This window comes from Peromyscus eremicus, chromosome 1 (genome assembly GCF_949786415.1).
Source record: "Peromyscus eremicus chromosome 1, PerEre_H2_v1, whole genome shotgun sequence".
Lineage (NCBI taxonomy): Eukaryota > Metazoa > Chordata > Mammalia > Rodentia > Cricetidae > Peromyscus > Peromyscus eremicus.
In genome coordinates, this window is record NC_081416.1 from 23,588,946 (window position 1) to 23,611,135 (window position 22,190).

General features: G+C 41.2%; 1 protein-coding gene across 2 annotated transcripts in view; it reads left to right on the forward strand.

Moving 5' to 3' along the window:
- The first annotated feature begins 179 nt into the window (after window positions 1–179).
- Noc3l (NOC3 like DNA replication regulator) overlaps window positions 180–22,190 on the forward strand; it is a 33,736-nt gene continuing 11,725 nt past the window's right edge. Inside the window, exons 1-11 of one of the 2 annotated variants that reach the window (XM_059258504.1) lie at window positions 180–311; window positions 1,279–1,486; window positions 2,296–2,428; window positions 4,238–4,395; window positions 4,945–5,001; window positions 6,806–6,936; window positions 9,878–10,039; window positions 10,217–10,310; window positions 13,193–13,368; window positions 13,647–13,775; window positions 18,074–18,205. In XM_059258504.1, coding sequence (XP_059114487.1) covers window positions 303–311; window positions 1,279–1,486; window positions 2,296–2,428; window positions 4,238–4,395; window positions 4,945–5,001; window positions 6,806–6,936; window positions 9,878–10,039; window positions 10,217–10,310; window positions 13,193–13,368; window positions 13,647–13,775; window positions 18,074–18,205 — 1,389 coding nt within the window. In that variant the 5' untranslated portion in view covers window positions 180–302. The remainder of the gene's footprint in view (window positions 312–1,278; window positions 1,487–2,295; window positions 2,429–4,237; window positions 4,396–4,944; window positions 5,002–6,805; window positions 6,937–9,877; window positions 10,040–10,216; window positions 10,311–13,192; window positions 13,369–13,646; window positions 13,776–18,073; window positions 18,206–22,190) is intronic. The other variant, XM_059258515.1, reaches the window with a different exon arrangement.

Consider the following 22,190-nt stretch of genomic DNA (forward strand, 5'->3'; position numbering starts at 1 on the left):
AGCCTTCGCCTTCTGTCTTCCCCAGGACCTCAAAGGAACCCGGGCCACCCGCTCGCCTCACCCGCGAGTCTCACCCGGGTCAGCCTGCGAGCGCCTGAGCGCAAAACCGGAGCCGCCAGGGGGCGCGCGCGCCACCGCTTGAAGACGGAAGTCCCGCCTCCCATTTCCGGTGGCAGAAAGGTGTGGGGCTGGAATCGGCTTCCTGTTCGAGCAAGGTTTGGGCACGTGTATTACTTCCTCCGGCTCCTGCGACTCCCCCTGTCCCGTTGATCTTGTCTGTGGTACTCCGTGCAGGCCTAAGGATGAAGGCGGTAAGTGCCCTCGGAGCCCCCGGCCCCGGTGACAGGGTTACTCGGATTGACAGAGTCTCCGCCTAGCTTGTCTTCCCATAGATTTTCACTCTGGTATAGGGGGCGGTGGCCTGTGCTGGGGCTCCTGGCGGCTCCATGCACCATCTGCTTCGGCACCTTACTGGAGTTTTGCTTCCTCGCCCGCTGTGCACGGACTCGGAGCAGGTGTGAGGCCAGCTATGAGCCCTGCATCTGAGGGATGTCAGGCTGAAGAGTTTTTTCCAGATGGTCTCTCGAACCCTTTTCTACACATGAGAAGCAAGTCAAACTTCATTAACCTACTTTATGAGTCACCAGACCCGGAGAGGACCCGTTTCCCCTTTAAGTTTAAGGAGATGGGAAGGCTGGTGATTTTCCTAGATGGAGAGGGACATTTAGAAGTAGTTTTGGGATTTGGATTATAAAGCAATTACCAGCAAGAGAGTTGGCATATAAAGGGCATAATTCAATTTTACCCTCCTTAGGTCAGGGATCTTCATCAAGTTGCATGACTTCTGTAAACTTCACTTCTTCATGTTATGTTATGTGAAGATCATTACATAGAGTATTGGGAAGTTGGAGTGTTTTGTAAACAATAAAACACCAAGTGAATCATTTTGCTCTGATGGTGTTACGGTACAAGTGTTTAGCTACCCTTGAATAACCATTTACTTCAAGATAAGAGAGTCATAACATTTTTCTTTTCAGATCTTACACAGTTGAAAGACTGGATTCAGATCATGGGAAAATCCAGTAATGAGTAACTGATGTTCTGGTGCCATTCTGTAGGATTAGTTACTGCCATATGTTGATTTTAGTTCTTACACAGGATCCATGGTTGTGAGACGGTTGTGAAATTGGTCTGATTTAGTTTGTAAATTGTTTTCCTTAACCTGATTTAAAAGACAAGTTTCTCAGTTGCAGTGCTGCTTCTGTTGTTGTTTTCTAGAGAAGAAATAAAAAGCAGGTCCCAAGCTTTCGCAAGTTGATCAAAACCAGTAAAGTGAAACTTGAAAACAAACTAAAAAACAAGCAATTTAAACAACAAAGTACTATCAAGAAGTACCGAAAGGAGCAGAGGAAACTAAGGCAAGCTGTAAAAGATGCTGTGTCTAAAAAACCCATCCCATTGGAGGACCCAAAGAGCAAACGACCAGGTAATGAGAGCATTCACTTACCCGAGTTCTCATTAGTTCTTCTGAAACATTCTCCACAGAAGTGACTTACTTTCTAGTAACCATTCGTCCTGTGTTCAGATCTTCATAGGCCTAGGTAAGGATAGAGTTCCTTTATTCGATACCATAGTCAGTATGAGAAAACATTTCAAGGTGAGAAACATTTCACTGAGAAAGCTAGCTTCTGATTTTAGTTGGTCAGACAGCGGATCTGAAAGTGTTGTACTTGGGAGACATTCAGAGTAGCTATGTAAATAGATTTTGGGCTACATGTCAGGGCCTTCACCTTCCCATTCACTGAGAGTTAGAATGGTTGAAGTGTTACTACGTAATCTAAGCAAGGGAATAAAAGTGGAACACACTAGTGTACAGAACAGCAAGTGGTTGAAGAAATAAAATTCTACATATATACTTAGTAAAACTTTGGAAGTAACCAAATGCTGCTGGAAGGACAGGTGGTTGTGGTCAAAGAGTGAGCATCAAGGCTTGGGACCTTTGGAGAGGGCAGTTGAAATGAAGCAAACGTCACTGGAGATGAGAAGATGCTGGTGCATTCAGCCATTGGTTCTCAGATGCCCCGAGACACAGTTCAGAATATAGGGAAACATTAATTCTTAGGATTCAAGAATCAGAGATACTAAGATGCTAGCCCTTTGCTGGATTATCTCCACATGGAAAAGAATTATAACCCAGCATGTCAGTAGTGCTTTCATTGGCAGTCTTGGAAGGATGGGAGGTAAGATAGAAAAATGCAGAATTTTAATACTTTTTTTTCTTTTTTGGTGGAACAGTTAAAAGGATGGAGAGGGAAGAGGAGGAGGAAGAAGAAGCCCTTCCTTTAGATATGATGGATGAGGATGACTTACAGCTGATGAAAGATTTAGGACAAAAAGCATCTTTTCTCACAAGAGATCTTTCTTCTAGGTAATATTTTATCTGGATTATAACTGTTCACATCTGTGTGTGTCACAGATGTGGCTCTGAGCATCAGACCCAGGGCCTGTGTAGTTAGTCGTGGGGGCTGCCACCCCTCTCCCAAATAATCACCCACAGAGACTTTTTCTTACTTATGAATGCCTGGCCTTAGCTTGGCTTATTTCTAGCCAGCTTTTCCTAACTTAAATTATCTTGTTTACCTTTTGCCTCTGGGCTTATATCTTTTTCTATTTCTGTATATCTTTTTTTACTTCTTACTCCGTGGCTTGCTGTGTAGCTGGGTGGCTGGCCCCTGGAATCCTCCTCTCCTTTTCTCATTCCCTGATCTTTCTCTGCCCAGATTTCTCCTCCTATTTATTCTCTGTGCCTGCCAGCCCCGCCTATCCTTTCTTTTGCCTAGCTATTGGCTGTTTGCTCTTTATTAGACCAATCAAGACAGGCAAAGTAACACAGCTTCATAGAGTTAAACAAATGCAACATAAAAGAATGCAACACATCTTTGCATCATTAAACAAATATTCCACAGCGTAAACAAAAGTATCACATCTTAAAATAATATTCCACAGTAACCCTATATGTACTAGACTAATGTTCTCACTATATAGCCTAAGATGGACTATTACTGATGGTCTTCCTGCCTCAGCCTTCAGAATTCTGGGGTTATAGACACGTATTGTCTTGCCTGGTTTACAATAGATTTTCTGAATGATGGGCCTTTAAGTACTTGTGCTAGTTAGGTTGGTTGGTTTGTTTGTTGTTTTTTGCGGGGGCGAGGGGGTCGTCAGCTTGACAAGCTAGAGTAATCTGAGAAGAAGGACCTTCACTTGAGAACATGTTCCATCAGATTGACTTATAACAGTGATTCTCAACCTTTCTAATGCCAGGACCCTTTAATACAGTTCCTCACGTTGTGGTGACTGTTCGATTGGAACCTCCAGCTCCCTTCTTCTAGATCTGGAAAGCCCCATGCCCATCTCTCTGAACCCCACCAGTTCAGAGTCTCTGAACAAAGGGCACCAAAAAGCCCAATTCTGCATTCTTGGTGGCTGCTGCAGCTTCCTCCTCTGAAGTTGCCAGCCGCCCAAGTCCCCACCTAAAGCGGTCAGCTCTTTGACCATAATTGGGCACAAACCCAGTTTGTGGCGGACATGTCATCAACCCTCACCTACAACCTATATAATGCCCCTCCTTTAGTTTGTGAGGGGGTGGCTTCTCCGGCCTGGATCTCTGAGACTGGAGAAGCTGATCAGGAGTTAGTTGCTTTGCTCAAATAAACTTGTTATACTTTTTCAATTCAGCTTGATCTGGCATACTGCATCAACAGAGAAACATTATTGGGGGGACAGAAAACCTATTAGTAACCCCCAACCATAAAATTATTTTGGTTGCTACTTCATAACTGTAATTTTGCTACTGTTAGGAAGTGTAGTGTAAATATTTTTGGAGATACAGTTTTGCCCGAGAGGTCAGGACCCACAGGCTGAGAACCACTGGCTTACAGGTAAGTCTGTGGGGGCATTTTCTTCATCAATGTTTGATGTGGAAGGGGCCAGCCCATTGTGGGCAGTGTCATTTCTTGGCATGTGATCCTGGGTGTCGTATGAAAAACTGAACAAGCCAGTAAGCTGTATTCCTCCATAGCTGTGCTTCAGTTTCTTCCTTGAGTTCCTGCCCTTCACAAGGGACTACAATTGTAAGCTGAAGTAGACCCTTTTCTCCCCAGGTTGCTTTATCACAGCAATAGAGACCTGACTAGAAGAGTACCCTTTAAAACTTAAATTGAATTTTGTTCTGTAGTGAGCCAGTTCATATCAAGAAACGAAAGCATGAGAGTGTGATAGATAAATATGAAAAAATGCCAAGAACTCTGCAAACTGCACCAGAGAAGGAGTTGATTCATTTGCTTCCTATCAAGGATAAAAGTGGTATAATCCCACAGACTAGGGAGAAGCCAGGTGAGTCTAATGGCTGACTACCAGTTACACTTAGTTTGTACTACTGGAACACATTTTTTTTTTTTGTTTTTGTTTTTTGTTTTTATTTCTGTTTTCTTTCAAAGTTTAGTGTTTGGCTTTTACTCATGTCTACAGAATAAGAGTAGCTGCCACTAGCACATAGCAGACTTAGTGACTGCCCCGGGGGACAGTTCTTTCGGGTGCCTGTTGCATTGAGACAGCAATTAGAGCTACAAGGTTTAGGTGATTATCTCTTTAAAGAGAGAGGGGGATGGGGCAGAGGTAGAGAAAGAAAAAGAGAGAAAATGTGTTTGTGAAATAAAACAGAAAAAGGCAGAAATCAAAGACACCATTATGGTGATTTATAGCAAAGCTATAAATCCATCTAGGCAAAAACTAAATCTGCTGGCTTCCAGAACTCTGCGGTGCTCGCTCACCCACTCAGGATTGCCTGTCCTGGGATCTGTGGTGGCCACAGCTCTGCTGCTTTCTTCTCTGTTTTGTTTACCACTTGATGTTACCACAGCTTTAACATGTAAATCTGTCCAGTAGTCCCGGACATCCAGCAAGAAGAAGAGGATGAAGAAGAGCTACAAGTTGAGGAAGGTAATAAGACATGTCTTTGTAGTTGATAGACAGTTAATTGGGAAGTGGTCTTTTGTACAATGAGTGTAGTTAATTGTAGGAAGTGTACTTAGAGTGGGCATCATGGAGTACATTTCTACATTTGAAAGTCTCACCCTGTGAAACTTGATACACTTTTTACATGGAAAAAAATGTGAACAATTACATTTTTTAGTGGTGAGGCAAACATGAAGAATTTTAATTGTTACTGTTTTGAATCCTTTTAATTATAAGAAAAGGACCTACTTATAAAAGCGATTACTTGTTAAAATAGCGAAATTGATTTGGTGATGTACAATCTTTTTTTTTTTTTTTTTTTTTTTGGTTTTTCGAGACAGGGTTTCTCTGTGTAGCTTTGCGCCTTTCCTGGAACTCACTTGGTAGACCAGGCTGGCCTCGAACTCACAGAGATCCGCCTGGCTCTGCCTCCCGAGTGCTGGGATTAAAGGCGTGCGCCACCACCGCCCGGCACAATCTTTTTTTTTAAAGGACAATTGTGCTTAGTATATGTCTTTTTCACATACTGAAATGTGGGTTTTTAACATTTAAAATAATTTTTTGCTCATTTACGTTTTTAAAATTATATTTTTATTCATTGTGTATGTGTGCATGTGGAGATCAAAGGACAGGCTTGGCAGCAGGCTCCTTCTGCTCACTGTCCCCTACTCTTGCTTTGTTTATTTTTTTAGACTAGGTCTCATATGCTCAAGTTGACCTGGAACTTACTGTGTAACCCAGGATAGCCTCAAACTCATGGCAATCCTGCCCCAGCCTGCCAAATGTTGGAATAACAGATATAAGGCACCATGTCCAGTAGAAGAGTTTTAATTAATCAAAATTAACCTGAAAATTAGCAGACCTCTTTAAAAATGTGTGTAAGATTATAGATCAACTGTTGTATATAGCTGGTTTCAATCATTTATTGGATTGCTCATCACAGATTATACTTGTGTGTTTATTATCTAGTTTCCTGTGAATCTCTCTCTTTCTCTCGCTCTCTCTCTCTTTTTTTTTTTTTTTTTGAGACAGGGTTTCTCTGTGTAATAAAGCCCTGGCTGTCCTAGAACTCATTTTGTAGACCAGGCTGGCCTCAAACTCACAGAGATCACCTGCCTCTGCCTCCCAAGCACTGGACTAAAGGCTCGCACCTCCACCACCCAGCTCCCTATGAATCTCTTAAGGGTATAATTCCAAGTATGGTATTTTTTTGTTTTGTTTTTGTTTTTTGTTTTTTTGTTTTTGTTTTTCGAGACAGGGTTTCTCTGTGTAGCTTTGCACCTTTCCTGGAACTCGCTTTGGAGACCAGGCCTCGAACTCACAGAGATCTGCCTGCCTCTGCCTCCTGAGTACTGGGATTAAAGGCGTGCACCCCCACCGCCCGGCTTTTTTGTTTGTTTGTTTGTTTTGTTTTGTTTTGTTTTTCAAGACAGGGTTTCTCTGTGTAGTTTTGGTGCCTATCCTGATCTCGCTCTGTAGACCATGCTGGCCTTGAACTCACAGAGATCCACCTGGTTCTGCCTCCCGAGTGCTGGGATTAAAGGTGTGAGCCACTGCCGCCCAGCTACTTCTTTTCTTTAGTTTTTACATCTACAAAATGACATGTACATGTGTGGTAGTAGAGTGGTGTTACGTGTTTTACGTGATTGTCCAGAGGATGATGCACAGCATACCAATAAACATAGATTCTCACTATCATCATTAATACTTATTTTATGTGAAACGCATGAATTTATTAGATCTCTGTAAATAAAGGAATATTTAAGAAGGAAAACCCGATTTCTTTCAGAGGTTATTGAAAATCCCAGTCAAGAGCTCACATTAGAAGAACACTTAATTGAGAGAAAGAAGAAACTACAGGAAAAGAAAATACAGATTGCAGCCTTGGCATCTGCTGTACTATCAGATCCAGAGAGTAATGTGAGTGGTATTAATTGTGTGTAAACTACAGTATGTTAAAGAGGTCTAGTTTCCTATAAGTGTACACAAAACTGAGAAGCGTAAACAAAACATAGGCTGGAGTTGAAAGAAAGAGTAAACCGAATCTTAGCTTCATCCTGTATCTCAGCCCAATTTCTTTCATGAGCTTAGAAAAGCTACTTAGATTCTGAGATTTGTTTTTCTCATTTACAAGCAAAGATACAGGACTTATCTTGGCAACTCTGAAGGTGGTAAGTATCTCAAAAGTTACTGTATTAGGGAAGAAGACTCTTCCTGCAGATTTGCCAGACCAGTTAATGAATGGAGGGAGGGTGTGTGTGCTGTACATGTGCACATGTGTGTATGCAGCCTCTCATACGCCTCTCTGTCTGTTTGTCTTTCTGTGTCGGTCTTCCCAGGCTGGCCTCAAACTTGTATTCCTGCCTCAGTTTCCTGAGTTTTGGGATATTAGGTGTGTACCATCATGTCTATCTCTATAGAGGTTTGTGGGGTTTTTTTGGTTTGGTTTGGTTATGGTTTTTCAAGACAGAGTTTCTCTGTGTAGCTTTGGAGCTTGTCTTGGAACTCACTCTGTAGACCAGACTGGACTCACAGAACTCAAGAGAACCGCCTGCCTCTACTCCCAAGTGCTGGGATTAAGGTGTGGGCCACCACTGCCCGGCTCTCTATGGAGTTTTTAATAAGGAACATTCTGTATAAAAGTCAGTGGAATTAGTTGAGGAATATTTGTAATTAGGAAATACAGTGCAAGGCATGATGGTGTACACTTGTAACCTTAGCACTCAGGAAGCTGAGGCAAGAAGATTGCTACTACTTCTAAGTCAGCCTGTGAGTAAGATCCTGACTTAAAAAACAAACCAGAGAAACAAAGAAAGGGAGGGAGAGAAGGAGGCAGGGAGGGAAATATGAGAGGAAGGGAGAAGAGAGAACAAAGGAAGGAAATGCTTTGATTGAAGTAGGGCCAGAGTCCCCAAGAAAATCGCCGCTGGGTCTTGGTTATAGTGGTGAAAGGGGCGATATTTATCACGTGTAAACTCAAGATATCTGAGGTTCAGTCTTGACTCCCGTAAATGCTGTTTGAGATGGGCTAAGTCATTTTTCCCAAGAAGACAGCATTTAAACACTTTGTCGTGAGGATTAAATGAGAATAAGTGTGATGTCATATTAAATGATATGACTCTTGTTGTATTGACTTCCTCAGCATCCGAGTATGACAAGTATTTATTGAATGATAAATGAGATTATTTACATTAAACATTATTTACTGTTGTGGGGGGAGTGATGTGTCACTGTAATGTGGGTGTCAGAGAACAACCTTGTGGACTGGGTTCTCTCCTTTCATCTTCACGAGGGTTCCAGGGATTGAACTCAGGTTGTCAGTCTTGTGTTTTGCCTGCCATCTCTCTGGCCCCATTTATTTATGTGTCTAGAAGAAAAATGTCACGTGGGCAAACTTTGAGTAGTACTTGTCTTTTTTAGTTTAAAAAAGGTAATATGGACCAGAATCAGGGAGGGGAAGTTAGTATATTTTTCATTTTTAAAAATAATTTATTTTTATTTTATGTGCATTGGTGTTTGCCTGCATGTCTGTGTGAGGGTGCTAGGTTCCCTGGAACCTGCCATGTGGGTGCTGGGAATTGAACTGGGTCCTCTGGAGGAGCAGCCAGTGTTCCCAACCACTGAGCCCCAATATTTTTTATATGTATTCTCTTATTTAATCACCATAGAACCATAGAGATATTCTTATTTTAATTTTTAAGAATAAATTTTCTTTATTTGTGAGAATCTCACAAATGTATAAAGGAAACTGTGATCATGTTCACTCCTCATTTCTCCTTTCTACTTCTCCCCAAATCACCCCAATAAATCGCTCTCCCAACTTCATGGTTTATTTTTTTGAAGCAGGGCCTTGATATGTCACTCCAACTGGCCTGGAAGTAACTGTGTAGACCAAGACTCAGTGATCTTCTGCCTGCCTCTGCTCCTAAAATGCTGGGGTTAAAATCTTATGCCACCATGCCTGGCTGTTTTTGTTGTTTGTTTTGATAATCCATCAAAGTCTAATTAGTGCTGTTCAGATGTGCATGGGGCAGGGTTTGTTTTGTCTTTTTTCCTTTTTATTTTTGTTTTTGTTTTAGAGACAGGGTTTCTCTGTAACAGCCCTGGCTGTCCTGGAACTCACTATGTAGACCAGAGTTGAACTCAGAGATTCATCTGCCTCTGCCTCTGCCTCCTGACTGCTAATCTACAGAGTGAGTTCCTGGACAGACAGGACTACATAGAAACCCTGTCTTGAAAGAAAAATAAAAACAAACAAACAAAACAACCAAACAAAAGATAAATGAATAAAAGGATTTTATTTTATCATTTTTTTTTTTTTTTAGATTTAATTTATTATGTATACAGCATGTATGACTGCAGGCCAGAAGAGGGCACCAGATCCTATCACAGATGGTTGTGAGCCACCATGTGGTTGCTGGGAATTGAACTCAGGACCTCTGGAAGAGCAGTCAGTGCTCTTAACCTCTGAGCCATCTCTCCAGCCCTATTTTATCATTTTTGACTTTCGTATACCTGTGTGTATGCTGCGCAGTGCCTGTGGTAGTCAATGAGCAGCTTTCAGAAGTCCGTGGGTTTTCTTTCCGTGGGTTCCGGAGATTGCCTTCTAAGTGAGTGCTGAGATTAAAGTGTGCATCATCACACCTGGATTCTAACCTGTCTTTAATAGTTTATACTTGCCTACATAACTTAAGTGTAATTTCCCTATAATTTTAGTGATGTGTCCATTGGAGTTTAATGTAGTTGAGCTCTGTGAGTCATTAGGTGAATTCCACTTATGACATCAGATGCAGGACTGTTGACTTTTGCTCTGAAATGTTTGCCACCATTTCTGTGGTCTTACGAATCATTTCTTTAACAGATTAAAAAACTGAAAGAGTTGCGTTCCATGCTGATGGAACAGGACCCTGATGTGGCTGTCACTGTCCGGAAGTTGGTGATCATTTCGCTGATGGAGCTATTTAAGGACATCACTCCCTCATATAAAATTCGGCCCCTAACTGAAGCAGAAAAATCTACTAAGGTGATGCCAGATAAAATAAGCCAAAAATTTGGGGGGACTAGAGATGTGAAAATAGTGTTATTGTTGCTATTTAATTCTTGCTCTTGCCCTCACCCAAAGTATAAGGCACTTGATTTTTTTTTTTTTTTTTTTTTTGCCAGCTTTTGAAGTTAATGCTCTCATTTTTGATCTTTTTAGATTCGTAAAGAAACCCAGAAGTTAAGAGAATTTGAAGAAGGCCTGGTTAGCCAATACAAGTTTTATTTGGAAAATCTGGAACAAATGGTTAAAGGTATATAAACTTTTTTTTTTCTTTTTTAATTTGAGTTTTCCACACAGGATCTCTCTGTAACCCTGGATGTCCTAGAACTCACTCTGTAGACCAGGCTGGACTTGAACCTTACGATCTGCCTGCCTTTGCCTTCCAAGCACTGGGATTAAAGCTTGTGCCACCATTGCCCGGCTTTTTTTGTTTGTTTGTTTCCTTAATGTAGCCCTGGCTGGCTTAGAACTCAGTGTATAGACCAGGTTAGCCTCAAGCTTACAGAGATCTGTCTGCCTCTGCGTCCAGGGGGCTAGGGTTAAAGACTTGCACCATCATGCCCAACATTAAAAGTACATGCATACCTAACCTTATATGATCGCAAAGGTAAATTTTATATTCTGTTTTATGTGAGAGGCAGTCTAAAGTCAGACTTCCTGGAGGCTGCAGTTGTAGTTCAATTGGAAGAGTTCTTACCTAGCATTTGTGAAGGTTCCTATCTCTGGCACTGTATAAGCCAGTGTATGTGATGGTACACCTGTAATGTCAGCATAGGGGAGGTAGAGGCAGAAATATCAGAAGTTCAGGGTCATTCTTAGCTACATAGAGAGTTCAAGTCCATTGTATGCTAGAATGGAGACCCTGTCTCAAAACACAAAAAGACTTCCAGAGTTCAGCCTTTCTCCACCATTTACATAATAGGTAAAATACCTTTCTTGTGCTTTAATTTTTTTAATCAATAAATAGTAATAATATCACCTTGTAGGATTTATGAGAAGCAGTTGGATTTATAAACATGAAGTGTTTAGATATTTTATCAACTATTAATATTAGCCTTATTATTTCTGTAGTTCTTTGTCTTTCCTTTTATGATAGTGGGGAGTGAATGTAGGAACATATGCACACTAGGCAATACATTACAGCTGAGCTATGTGCTCAGCATGCTGTCGTCCTTCATAAGTAGCCATATGTTTGTTGAATTTATGAACGGTTGGCATTTATTCTTCTTTGTCCTCGTCGTCGTCATTGTCATCGTCTTTTTTTTTTTAAATTGCAGAAAAAGGCTGCTGTGGGATGTTCTGTATGGCAAATGTGTTGCTAATTAGTCAAATAAAACACTGATTGGCCATTGGCTAGGCAGGAAGTGTAGGCGGGACAAGGAGGAGAATAAAGCTGGGAAGTGGAAGGCTGAGTCAGAGAGACACTGCCAGCCGCCACGATGACAAACAGCATGTGAAGATGCCGGTAAGCCACGAGCCATGTGGCAAGGGATAGGTTTATGGAAATGAATTAATTTAAACTGTAAGAACAGTTAGCAAGAAGCCTGCCACGGCCATACAGTTTGTAACCAATATAAGTCTCTGTGTTTACTTGGTCGGGTCTGAGTGGCTGTGGGACTGGCAGGTGAGAGAGATTTGCCCTGACTGTGGGCCAGGCAGGAAAACTCTAGCTACAAAAGGCTGTATCTTGAAATAGGTGTTCATGCTTTAAAAGCAAACCTAAAACTGAGCTAGGATGATAAGCTCTTTGCACACCCTTCTCTTCAAAATAAGAGAGGCATAATGAGAATTGAGTGGTGAATGGAGACGAAACCTAGATGCCTAGTTCGTCTCACTGGATGCCTTTCCTGAGTGCTAGGGCCAAAGATCACCTAGTTACTGGCTGAGACAGTACTGCTGAGCCTCCTGTTGGCCAAGTCGGGTAGAGAAGTGGTAGAGTGGACATAAAGTGGAGATGGGAGGCTTGGATATTGTTTTTATGCTTTGGCAGCCACCTGGAACATATTAGGATTTGATCCTGGAGGCACTTGGCCATTGGCAAGGCCCAGGACAGATCAGTAGAGACCTTGTCTCAATAAATAATGTGGAGAGTCTGGAGAGCTGGTTCAGGAGACCTAAATTTGGTTTCCAGGACCCATGTCAGGCTGCTCACAACTGCCTATAAGTCCAGCTCCAATGATTCCAAAGCTCTCTACCGGACCATGTGGACACCTGTACTTGCTTGTGCCATACCCACACACAGACACACACATACACATTAAAAAATAGGTGAGGGGTGATAGAAAAAGACTTGGTTTTGACCTCTGGCTTTGGCATTCATATGGATGTGGGCAGACAGACAGTCATGCACACATAAAAGAATATAATGTCACTACACTAAAAATGAAATTAAGTTTAATACTAAGTTATATGTATATTTAAATTACCATTTCTTTGGGTGGTGATGGTGCATGCCTTTAATTCCAGCACTTAGGAGGTAGAAGCAGGTGGATCTCTGTGAGTTTGAGGCTAGCTTGGTCTACAGAGTGAGTTCCAGGACAACCAGTTACACAGAGAAACTCTGTTTTGAAAAACCGAAAACCACAAAAAGATACCCCAAATTACCATTTCTTAATTGTTTTCTTTTACCTATGTTTATTTGTTTGTGGGTCTACATGTGGGTGAACATATGGTACTGTGGGAATGTAAGTGTCAAGAGGGCAACTTGGGGAAAGCAGTTCTCTCCTTCCATCCTGTGGATTCCAGGAGTTGAACTTAGGTCCATTACTCCCTGAGCCAACTTGTTAGTCCCACATTACCATCTTGGCATGTAACTAGTTTGAAGGATTAGTAAGATGGTTTATGTCTTCTCTCTCTCTCTCTCTCTCTCTCTCTCTCTCTCTCTCTCTCTCTCTCTCTCTCTCTCTCTCTCTTTGATCCCAAGATCAAAATCCTGTATTTTACAGTTTCTTCTTTATGTAGCTTGTAGCTTCTGTTGAGACCATGAAGATGCAGATGTTCTATACAGATCTGACCTTGAAAATATTTTATAGCTTAGTAAAAGTGTGGGAATCCATGTTTACTGTAAACCAAAAGCTAACCAGTTTAAGCTCTGACCAGTGGTTAAAGTAACTGCATTTGTGTTTTAATTAGACTGGAAGCAAAGGAAGCTGAAGAAGAGCAACGTGGTGTCCTTGAAGGCCTACAAAGGGCTGGCTGAGGTGGCTGTGAAGAGCCTGTGTGAGCTGTTGGTGGCCCTGCCCCATTTTAACTTCCACAACAACATCATTGTACTCATTGTCCCTTTGATGAACGATGGGTCCAAATTGGTGGGTTGCTCCAAAACTGGTTTCTTGCTCTTGTCCTTATGGGAAGATTACACACTATGTATTTCATCTTACCCCTATAAATTCTTTATAAGCTGTTCATAGTAATTTAGTATCAGTTTATTATGTACTGTCTCTAAGAAAATGATTTGAGCATTAGTTTAGTGAGTGGTTCTCCATGGAGGCTTTTAACATCTTGTAATGCACAGGACAGTCCCCCAACAGCAGGGTTGCCTGATCCAAAGTGTCAACACTGCTTATTGAAACACTTTCTTTTTCAGATATCTGAAATGTGTTGTGAAGCAGTAAAGAAACTCTTTAAACAAGATAAATTAGGCCAAGCTTCTCTTGGTGTAATTAAAGTGATTTCTGGTTTTGTAAAGGGCAGAAATTATGAAGTTAGGCCGGAGGTAAGCCTTTCTTTTCTTACTTTGAAGTTTGTTTTAAATTATGAAGTTAATTTTTTATTGTTTGAAGAAATTTATTTACAGACTTACATAAGGTAAAAAGTTAAATATATGCATTCATTAAATGTACGTATTGCTGGCAGTTCGTTATGTGTATCTTCCTATATGTATTTGTAAAGAGATATATGCATCCTTGTTTCAAAACTTAAAAAATAGGCTTTTAGAAGGAATACTTCTCTGCTAACTGATATGATGATGTGGTGAGTTTCAGAATCCCACTCAGGAACATACAGCACCCTGCTTTGGTAGATGGTTGTCTCAAGAGTTTTCCTGATATAGTCGGTGTTAGAGAGTATTCTATGAATTAGATTTCTTGAGGAGAGCTAGTGGATCCAGTAGTAATCACATTATAAACAAGAGATTGCCAAATGGTTTTCTAATAATACTGTGTCATTTGTGCTGTCATTAGTGGTTTGAGTCATTTCCCAACTGACTGCCCAGAACTGAATGTTACTATTGAATCTTTTGTTAGTTTGTGAGGTGTAAAGCTGCCTACATTGCACATGTGTCTATTTGCATATCTGTGTGTGTGTGTGTGTGTGTGTGTTATTGGACTTGTTACTTGGGGCTGTGCATGCATGTGTTCAGGTGTACATGTAGGTGTGTGATTGCTGATGGCACAGGTAGACTTTGAGTGTATTCTTTGATTGCTGTCCACCTTTATTTTTTTGGGACAGGGCCTCTCACTGAACCTGAAGTTCATTGATTTGCCTGGTCACTGAGCTTTGGGATACACCTGTCTCTGTGTAGTCTCCCCAGCACTGGGCATATGGGCACACTGCCACACCCAACTCTATTCTTCATTTATTATTTACCTGCATGTGTGCCTGCAGGGCAGAAGAGGGCACCAGATCTCATTACAGATGGTTGTGAGCCACCGTGTGGTTGCTGGGAATTGAACTCAGGACCTCTGGAAGAGCAGCCAGTGCCCTTAACTGCTAAGCCATCTTTCCAGTCCATACACCCAACTTTCTGTATGGGTACTGGAGATCTGAACTCAGATCCTCATGCTTCCATGGCAGGCACTTTACTGAGTAAGCCATTTTTTCTAGTTATATGTACATGTTTATTAATAAAGTTTTGCTTCTCTTTATACTTTTTCAAAGATGCTGCTTTACTAGAAAATTTAAATATACATAATGAGAACTAATGAAAGATAACAGACAAAAATAGGAAAGAAACTGAATGGAAATAGTTCAGTGTATATCAATGTGTAAAAACACACCCACGTTTCAGTAGCATTACTAATCAGAAGAGGAAACATCTGTAAGTAAATTTGAAGCAGCAGTTCCTAACAGAACATAATCAGGGATTAAAAATCTCAAAATGGCTAGGTGCTTATCCAATAATCACAACTTTTTAAGTTTTAATATAGCATAGGTAACAGTTACTGTGATTTAAATGTAATTTTTTTGTTAAAATTTTTTTTTTTTCTCTTTCCTCTCATGGGCCCCATCCTAGTTTTCTGGTGTCTACTGTCTCTCACTCTCATGTAGTTACAGATTCAAAAAAATTAAAAACTAAGCCCGGTGGTGGTAGCACACGCCTTTGATCCTAGCAGGCAGAGGCAGGTGGATCTCTGAGTTCAAGGCCAGCCTGGTCTACAGAGTGAGTTCTAGGGCAGCTAGTCCTGTTACACAGAGAAACCCTATCTTGCAAAAAAAAAAAAAAAAAAAAAAAAAGATCCACATATGAGAGAATATGTAGTTTTCTTTCTGGGCTTGGGTTACTTCACTTAATATGCTATTTTCCAGTTCCATACATTTTCCTGCAAATTGCCTAATTTCATTTTTCTTTAGAGCTGAATAAAATTCTTTTGTGCATGTATACCGTGTTTCATTATCCATTCATCCACTGATGGACACCTACACTGAGTTTCCTGGCTCTTAGGAGTAGAACAGCAGTAATTACACATGTGCCTGTAGTCCTCGGTCTGTGTCAGGAGGTACAGCTAGGTCATATGGAAGTTCTGTGGTTATCTTAGTGAGGAGCATTTGCAGAGTCTCAGGGTGGCTGGTCTAGTTGACACTCAGCCACAGTGAATCTTGGGGCTCTTCTCACACCCTCTGCAACATTGTTGTATTTGTTGTTGTGATGGTGGCTGTTCCTACAGGGTGAGTATGGAACCTTCTGTACTTCCATTGCTTATTTGAACTTTTTGTTGTTTGTGTTACTTGCCAGTTTTTCTCATTAAGTATCTTTTGTAATGACTTAGGATAATTTTATTTTAAGATTTATGTTTTCAGTTTTATTTATGTGTATGTCTGTGTGAGTATGTGTCATGTGTGTGCAGATGCTCTTGGAGGCCAGAAGAGGCCAGATCTCCTGGACATGAAGTTGAATTTGATGTGAGCCGCCCAGTTCAGGTGCTGGGAACTGAATTTAGGAAGAGCAGAAAGTGCTCTTAACTCTTGAGCCATTTCTCTAGTCCCCAGTTTGGGATAATTTTTAAAATACCATTTCAGTAAATACTTGTATAGTACCAGACACTGTTTCTGGTACTGAGGGTAAAATGATACGCTTTACTACAGAGTAAGAGTGTAACTTTATTGTCGGTATTTAGAAGTCTTCTTGGCTCAGCTACCTTTAACTCACCATTGAGCTTCACCTGGTGTGTGTGTTTGTCGTGCAGAAAGCCACCTCAGTATCAAGTTTGTAGGTTCTCTTTCCTGAAGACTGATAGTTGGGTTTTTCTTTGTTTGTTTGTTTTGTTTTTTGTTTTTTGAGACAGGGTTGCACTATGTAACTCCGGCTGGCCTGGAACTCGATTTGTAGACCAGATTGGCTCAGAAGTTAGAGAGATCAGCTTGTCCAAGTGTTGTTTGAATGCTAGGTTTGCAGGTGTACACTCCACACGTGGCTGGCTTCCGGTTTTTATGTTGAATATGTAAGCTATTTGATGTGTTTGTGTGTGTGTGTTACATGACTGCAGATACGTTTAACTTATATGACTATTAAATGCATGTATTTAAAGTGGATGACATGTATCTTTAAGATGATGTCTGTTTGGTTTTTTATTTATTTGATGTAGGGTCTCTATTTGTGGCTGGCCTCAAACTTGTCATTCCCTTCTGTTTCTGGGATTACTGACTTTCACATTCTTACTTGTTGTTTTGTCTTCTTCATTCGGTCCTTAGATGTTTACATTATATTTGGTCATATATTTTTGGTGGTTATGCTGATCCCCCACCCCCACCCAAGACAGGGTTTCTCTGTGTAGCCCTGACCATCCTGGAAATCGTTCCATAGACCAGGCTGCCCTTGAACTCAGAGATTTGCCTGCCTCTGCCTCCTGAGTGCTGGGATTAAAGTGTGTTGTTTTGTTATTTCATTGTCATTGTTTGCTTTTAAATCCCTTTCAATTCCCTTTCCCTTTAACATTCTTAGTTAATGAGAAATAACAGGCTTCTTAAGGGAAAAGATAATCAGATAGTGTGGCTTGAACATGAAACTCAGCTGGAGAGAAATACTTTCCCTTCAGTGATGCTAGATAAAAGTTACATTTCCCGGCTCCCTACAAACTGTTTCCTTTAATCAATTTGGAGTTGTTTTTCATTTTGGCTAGTAATATTTTATGGGCACATAGAATGCCTACAGAATATTTGAAATTTGCCTTTCTAATACTGAGAATAACTATAGATCCACTTCACACTTTACGCTTTTGGTTATTCATTTTCATCCCATGCTTTTAGTCCTGTTATCCGAAATAGTCACCTTCCCTTCCATCTGCGCAAGTTGAAACATTGAAAGATTACAAATCGTGTGGTTGTCAGGAGTTTGTCACCTGAAGGCTGCTGTGACTTCAGTGAGAGTTCAGTGAGGTGGCTCCTTCAAGAGAAAATGAAGGGGCTCAGATCTCGTTCTCTTGGTGCTGTTTTGTATTGTGAGGATCAGATGAATGCTGGCACTATTAATTGTAAAATGTGGTAGAGTACAGCTGGTTTAGAATGTGGTGGTTGGTCTCTGTCCACACGGTTCCGAACCTTCTGGCCTGTTCACCCTGCGCCCTGTCTGCTAGCGCACATGCTGCTTTCCCTTACATTCGTGGATGAGCTGTTTTGAATCTTTAGCCAAATACTAGTGTCCCTTCATAGACAGATGTCTGCGTGTGATAGCAGAGAGGGTAGAACTCTGTGTGTATGCAATAAGACATTCAACACATTTGACTTAGGTTCTTTTCTACAGTCTTTGGGGATAATGTGAGTACTAAGCTGTGTGTTTGTTTTCTTTTCCAATATTAGATGTTAAAAACATTTTTATGCTTGCGAATCAAGGAAGTAGAAGTGAAAAAAGATACAGAGGACATTAACAAGCCAAAGAAATTCATGACTTTCAAGGAAAAGAGAAAAACTCTATCAAGAATGCAAAGAAAGGTTTGGTTTATTTTCTTTTTCGTTTAAGTATTCTGCTTTGATTGATCTTGGATTACAAGTGGAATCAAAGTGTAATTAGATAAATCTTATATTAGTCATAGTTAAGAAAGGACCTTTTTTGATTACTTTTGTTGTTTGACAGTTATATATATATATACATTTATTTATTTAGTGTATTCTGATTACCCTCTCCCACTGTTTGTTTTTTCAATCTCCCTACTGTCTCGATCAACCCCTCCACACCCACGGATGTACACAGTAGTCTCTTTCTCAGGCTCATTTTGTGACCCATTTAGTTTAACCTGGGCCAATCGTGACCATTTAAAGTTTTGATTGGAGCCTGGTTGGGTCATCTGGGTATAACAATCAAAGGCAGTTTCCCCTCTCTCTAAATCTGTTAGTATCCAACAGTTCGAACCTTAGTGGGGGGCCTGCCTGAGCTCCTTTTCCCTCCCAGCCTGACTGTTGACAGGTGCATCCTTGACTTAGTGCAGACATCCCAGCTGTCATTAATTCATGATTGCAGTGGCTGTGTCTTGTTCAGAAGATGACTTTCATAGATTTCTCACTCTTACAGTCCTTCTTCCCCCTTTACTGTTCCCAGAGCCTTAGAGAGTGTGATAACATTCTTTCGAGCTGGGCACTTATCTGTAACTTGTTCTCATCATGGGTGGTGCCGTGAGTCCATGGACTCACAACTGAATACAAGGTATATGGTGTCTTCAGCAACAGGGTCTTATCGTTTAGCTCTAGTGGGCACTGAAGAGGAATGGTAAGAACCTGTATTACCTAAGGGACTTCTGGGACTCTTTGATCCCAGATAGTTCATGAGGAACTATCTACTCCCAGCACTGGCAATTTTTTGTTTAAAAACTGACAGCTTCTGGTAGGTGCTTTCCTTAGCCATGCAGAGTATCTCCCTTCAAACTCTTGCGTTTAAAAAAAAATTTAAATTTGGTTACAGGATAGGTATCTTAGGGTTTTTATTGCTGTGAAGAGACACCATGATCATGGCAACTCTTATGAAGGAAAACATTCAATTGAGGTGGCTCACACAGTTTCAGAAGTTCAGTTCATTATCATCATGATGGGGAGCATGGTATGGGGCAGGCAGATGTGCTGGAGTAGTAGCTGAGAGTCTCACATCTTGCAGGCAACAGGAAGTAGACTAAGACATTTGGTGGTATCCTGAACACAGGAAACCTCGAAGCCTGCCCCCACAGTGACACACTTCCTCTAATAAACTCATACCCACTCCCAACAAAGCCACACCTCCTAATAATGCCACTCCTTGTGTGATTATGGGGGCCAGTTACATTCAGACTACCACATTCCACTAGCAAGCCAGTAAGCAGCACTCCTCCATGGCCTCTGCATCAGCTCCTGCCTCCAGGTTCTAGCCCTGCTTGAGTTCCTGTCTGACTTCCTCCAGTGGTAGACTATGATCTGGTAGTATAAGCCAAATTAACCCTTTCCTCCCCAACTTGCTTTTTGGTCATGGTGTTTTGGCACAGCAATTGAAACCCTAAGACAATAGGTTTTTATATGCCTCTGATTTGGTTAATTCCCTGTCCCCATCATGTTTACCCTGCTTAAGTCTTTCTAGCCCCAGTATTCCCCCTCTCTGCTTTTGGTATTATTTACATTTTGCTACCTCCTCCTTTAAGGCATCTCTCTCCCAATACCTTTTAGTAATTTCCTAGTCCTGGCTGTTCTGGAACTTACTGTGCAGACCAGGCTGACCTCGAACTCAGATCCTCCTGCCTCTTCCTCCTGAGCACTGGGATTAAAGGTCACCACCCCTGGCCTTTCAGGTACTCTTAAATGCACAGAGTTTGGAAGCTAGAATCTATACCTGAGGGAGAGTGTGTGACATTTTTTGGTACCTAGTCCAGTTCCCTTACTCAGTATAATTTTCTGTGCTTTCATCCAGTTGCCTGCAAAGTTTGTAATTTCATTTTCTTTAGACCTGAATAAAATTCCATTGTGTGTATGTTCACATTTCCATTATCCATTCATTAGTTGATGGACATGTAGGCTGTTCCTGTTTCCTAGCTATTTTGAATAGAGCAGCAGTGAACTTGGATGAGCAAGTATCTCTGTAGTAGGATATCTGTCTAGGAGTAGAATACCTGCATCACATGCAGTTCTGCCTCTGGCTTTTTGAGTAATCTCCACACTAATTTTCATAGCGTCTGTACTGGTTTATACTCCCACCAAGAGTGAACAAGAGTTCCTCTATGCATTTGTTAATGATTTCTTTCTTTCTTTTTTTCTTTCTCTTTTTTTTAAATTTTATAATTTAATTTAATTTTACATATCAGCCACAGATTCCCCCTCCCACCCTCCATTCCCATCTCCTCCAGGGCAAAGACTCTCCTGGGGATTCAGCTCAACCTGGTAGATTCAGTCCAGGCAGGTCCAGTCCCCTCCTCCCAGGCTGAGTGAAGTGTCCTGAGACAGGGTTTCTTTGGGTAGCCTTGGCTGTCCTGGAACTTGCTCTGTAGACCAGGCTGGCCTGGAACTCAGAGTTCTGCCTCCCTCTTCCTCCTGAGTACTGGATTTAAAGGCATGCACCACCACTGCCCTACTGTTAGTGATTTCTTGATGATAACCATACTGACTGGGTGAGGTAGAAACTCCAAGTGCTTTTAATTTGTATTTCTATCATGGTTAATGATGTTGAAAACATTTTGTTTATTTGCCATTTACATTCTTCTTTTGAAAATTCTCTTTTACATCTTTTTTATTTTATTTTTTTCCTTTGTTTTTTTTTAGACAGGGTTTCTCTGTGTAGCTTTGGAGCCTTTTCTGGAACTCACTCTGTAGCCCAGGCTGTCCTCAAAATCACAGAGGTCCGCCTGCCTCTGCCTCCCGAGTGCTGGGATTAAAGGCCTGTGCCACCACCACCCGTCTTTCAGATCTTTTTAATTACAATTTTATTTTATGTAAATGATGGTTTAGCCTACCTGTATGTATGTGTACCATATGGGTTCCTGGTGTCCAGGGAGTCCAGAAGAGGGCATTGAATCCCTTGGAACTGGAATTACAAACTGGTGTGAACTGCTGGGAACTAAACCTGGGTCCTCTGCAAAAGCAGCAGGTGCTCTTAACTGCTTAGTTGTCTTAGTTACTGTTCCTTTGCTGTGATGAAACACCATGGCCAAGGCAACTTATAGAATAAAATGTTTAATTGGGAGCTGGCTTATGTTTCAGAGGGTTAATACATGAACATCATAGCAGGGAGCACAGTGGCAGGCAGGCAGGCATGGTACTTGATCAGTATTTGAGAGATAACATGATTCGTATTTGAGATCATTTAACATCTGATTGGAAAATTGCAGACAGAGAGAGAAACTGAGTCTTGTGTGGGCTTTTGAAACCTCAAAGCCCACCCCTCATGACATACCTCCAACAAGGCCACACCTCCTAATCCTTCCTAGTTTTATTAACCAGGGACCAAGCATTCAAACATATGAGCCTATGGGGGACATTCTCATTTAAACCACATCATCTCTCTAGTGCCTCTTTCAGATCTTTCTAAAAATTTTGACAGCTGTGAGAGTTGGTTCCCTTCATCATGTGTGTCCTAGGGATCAAACTCAGGTCACTGGGCTTGATAGCAGATGCCTTCATTTGCTGAGCCTTCTCCCTGGCCCTATGTTCAGATCTGTTATCCACTTTTGGTTGAGGTAGTTGTATTATTGATGCCTTGATTTTTGAGTTCTTTATATATTCTAGATCCTCTGTCAGATATGTAGCTGGCAAAGAAGATCTCTCCTTGACTGTTTTTTTTTTTTTTTTTTTCTGTACAGAATGTTTTAGTTTCATGAGGTCTTATTGGCCTTATTTCCCAAGCAACCAAAGTTCTATTTAGAAAATCCTCACTTATGCCTATGCATCCTCTCTACCTTCTCTTTTGAAGTTGTGGAGTTTCAAGTTTTACAGTAGATCTTTGATCCATTTGAGTTCATTTTTATGCAGG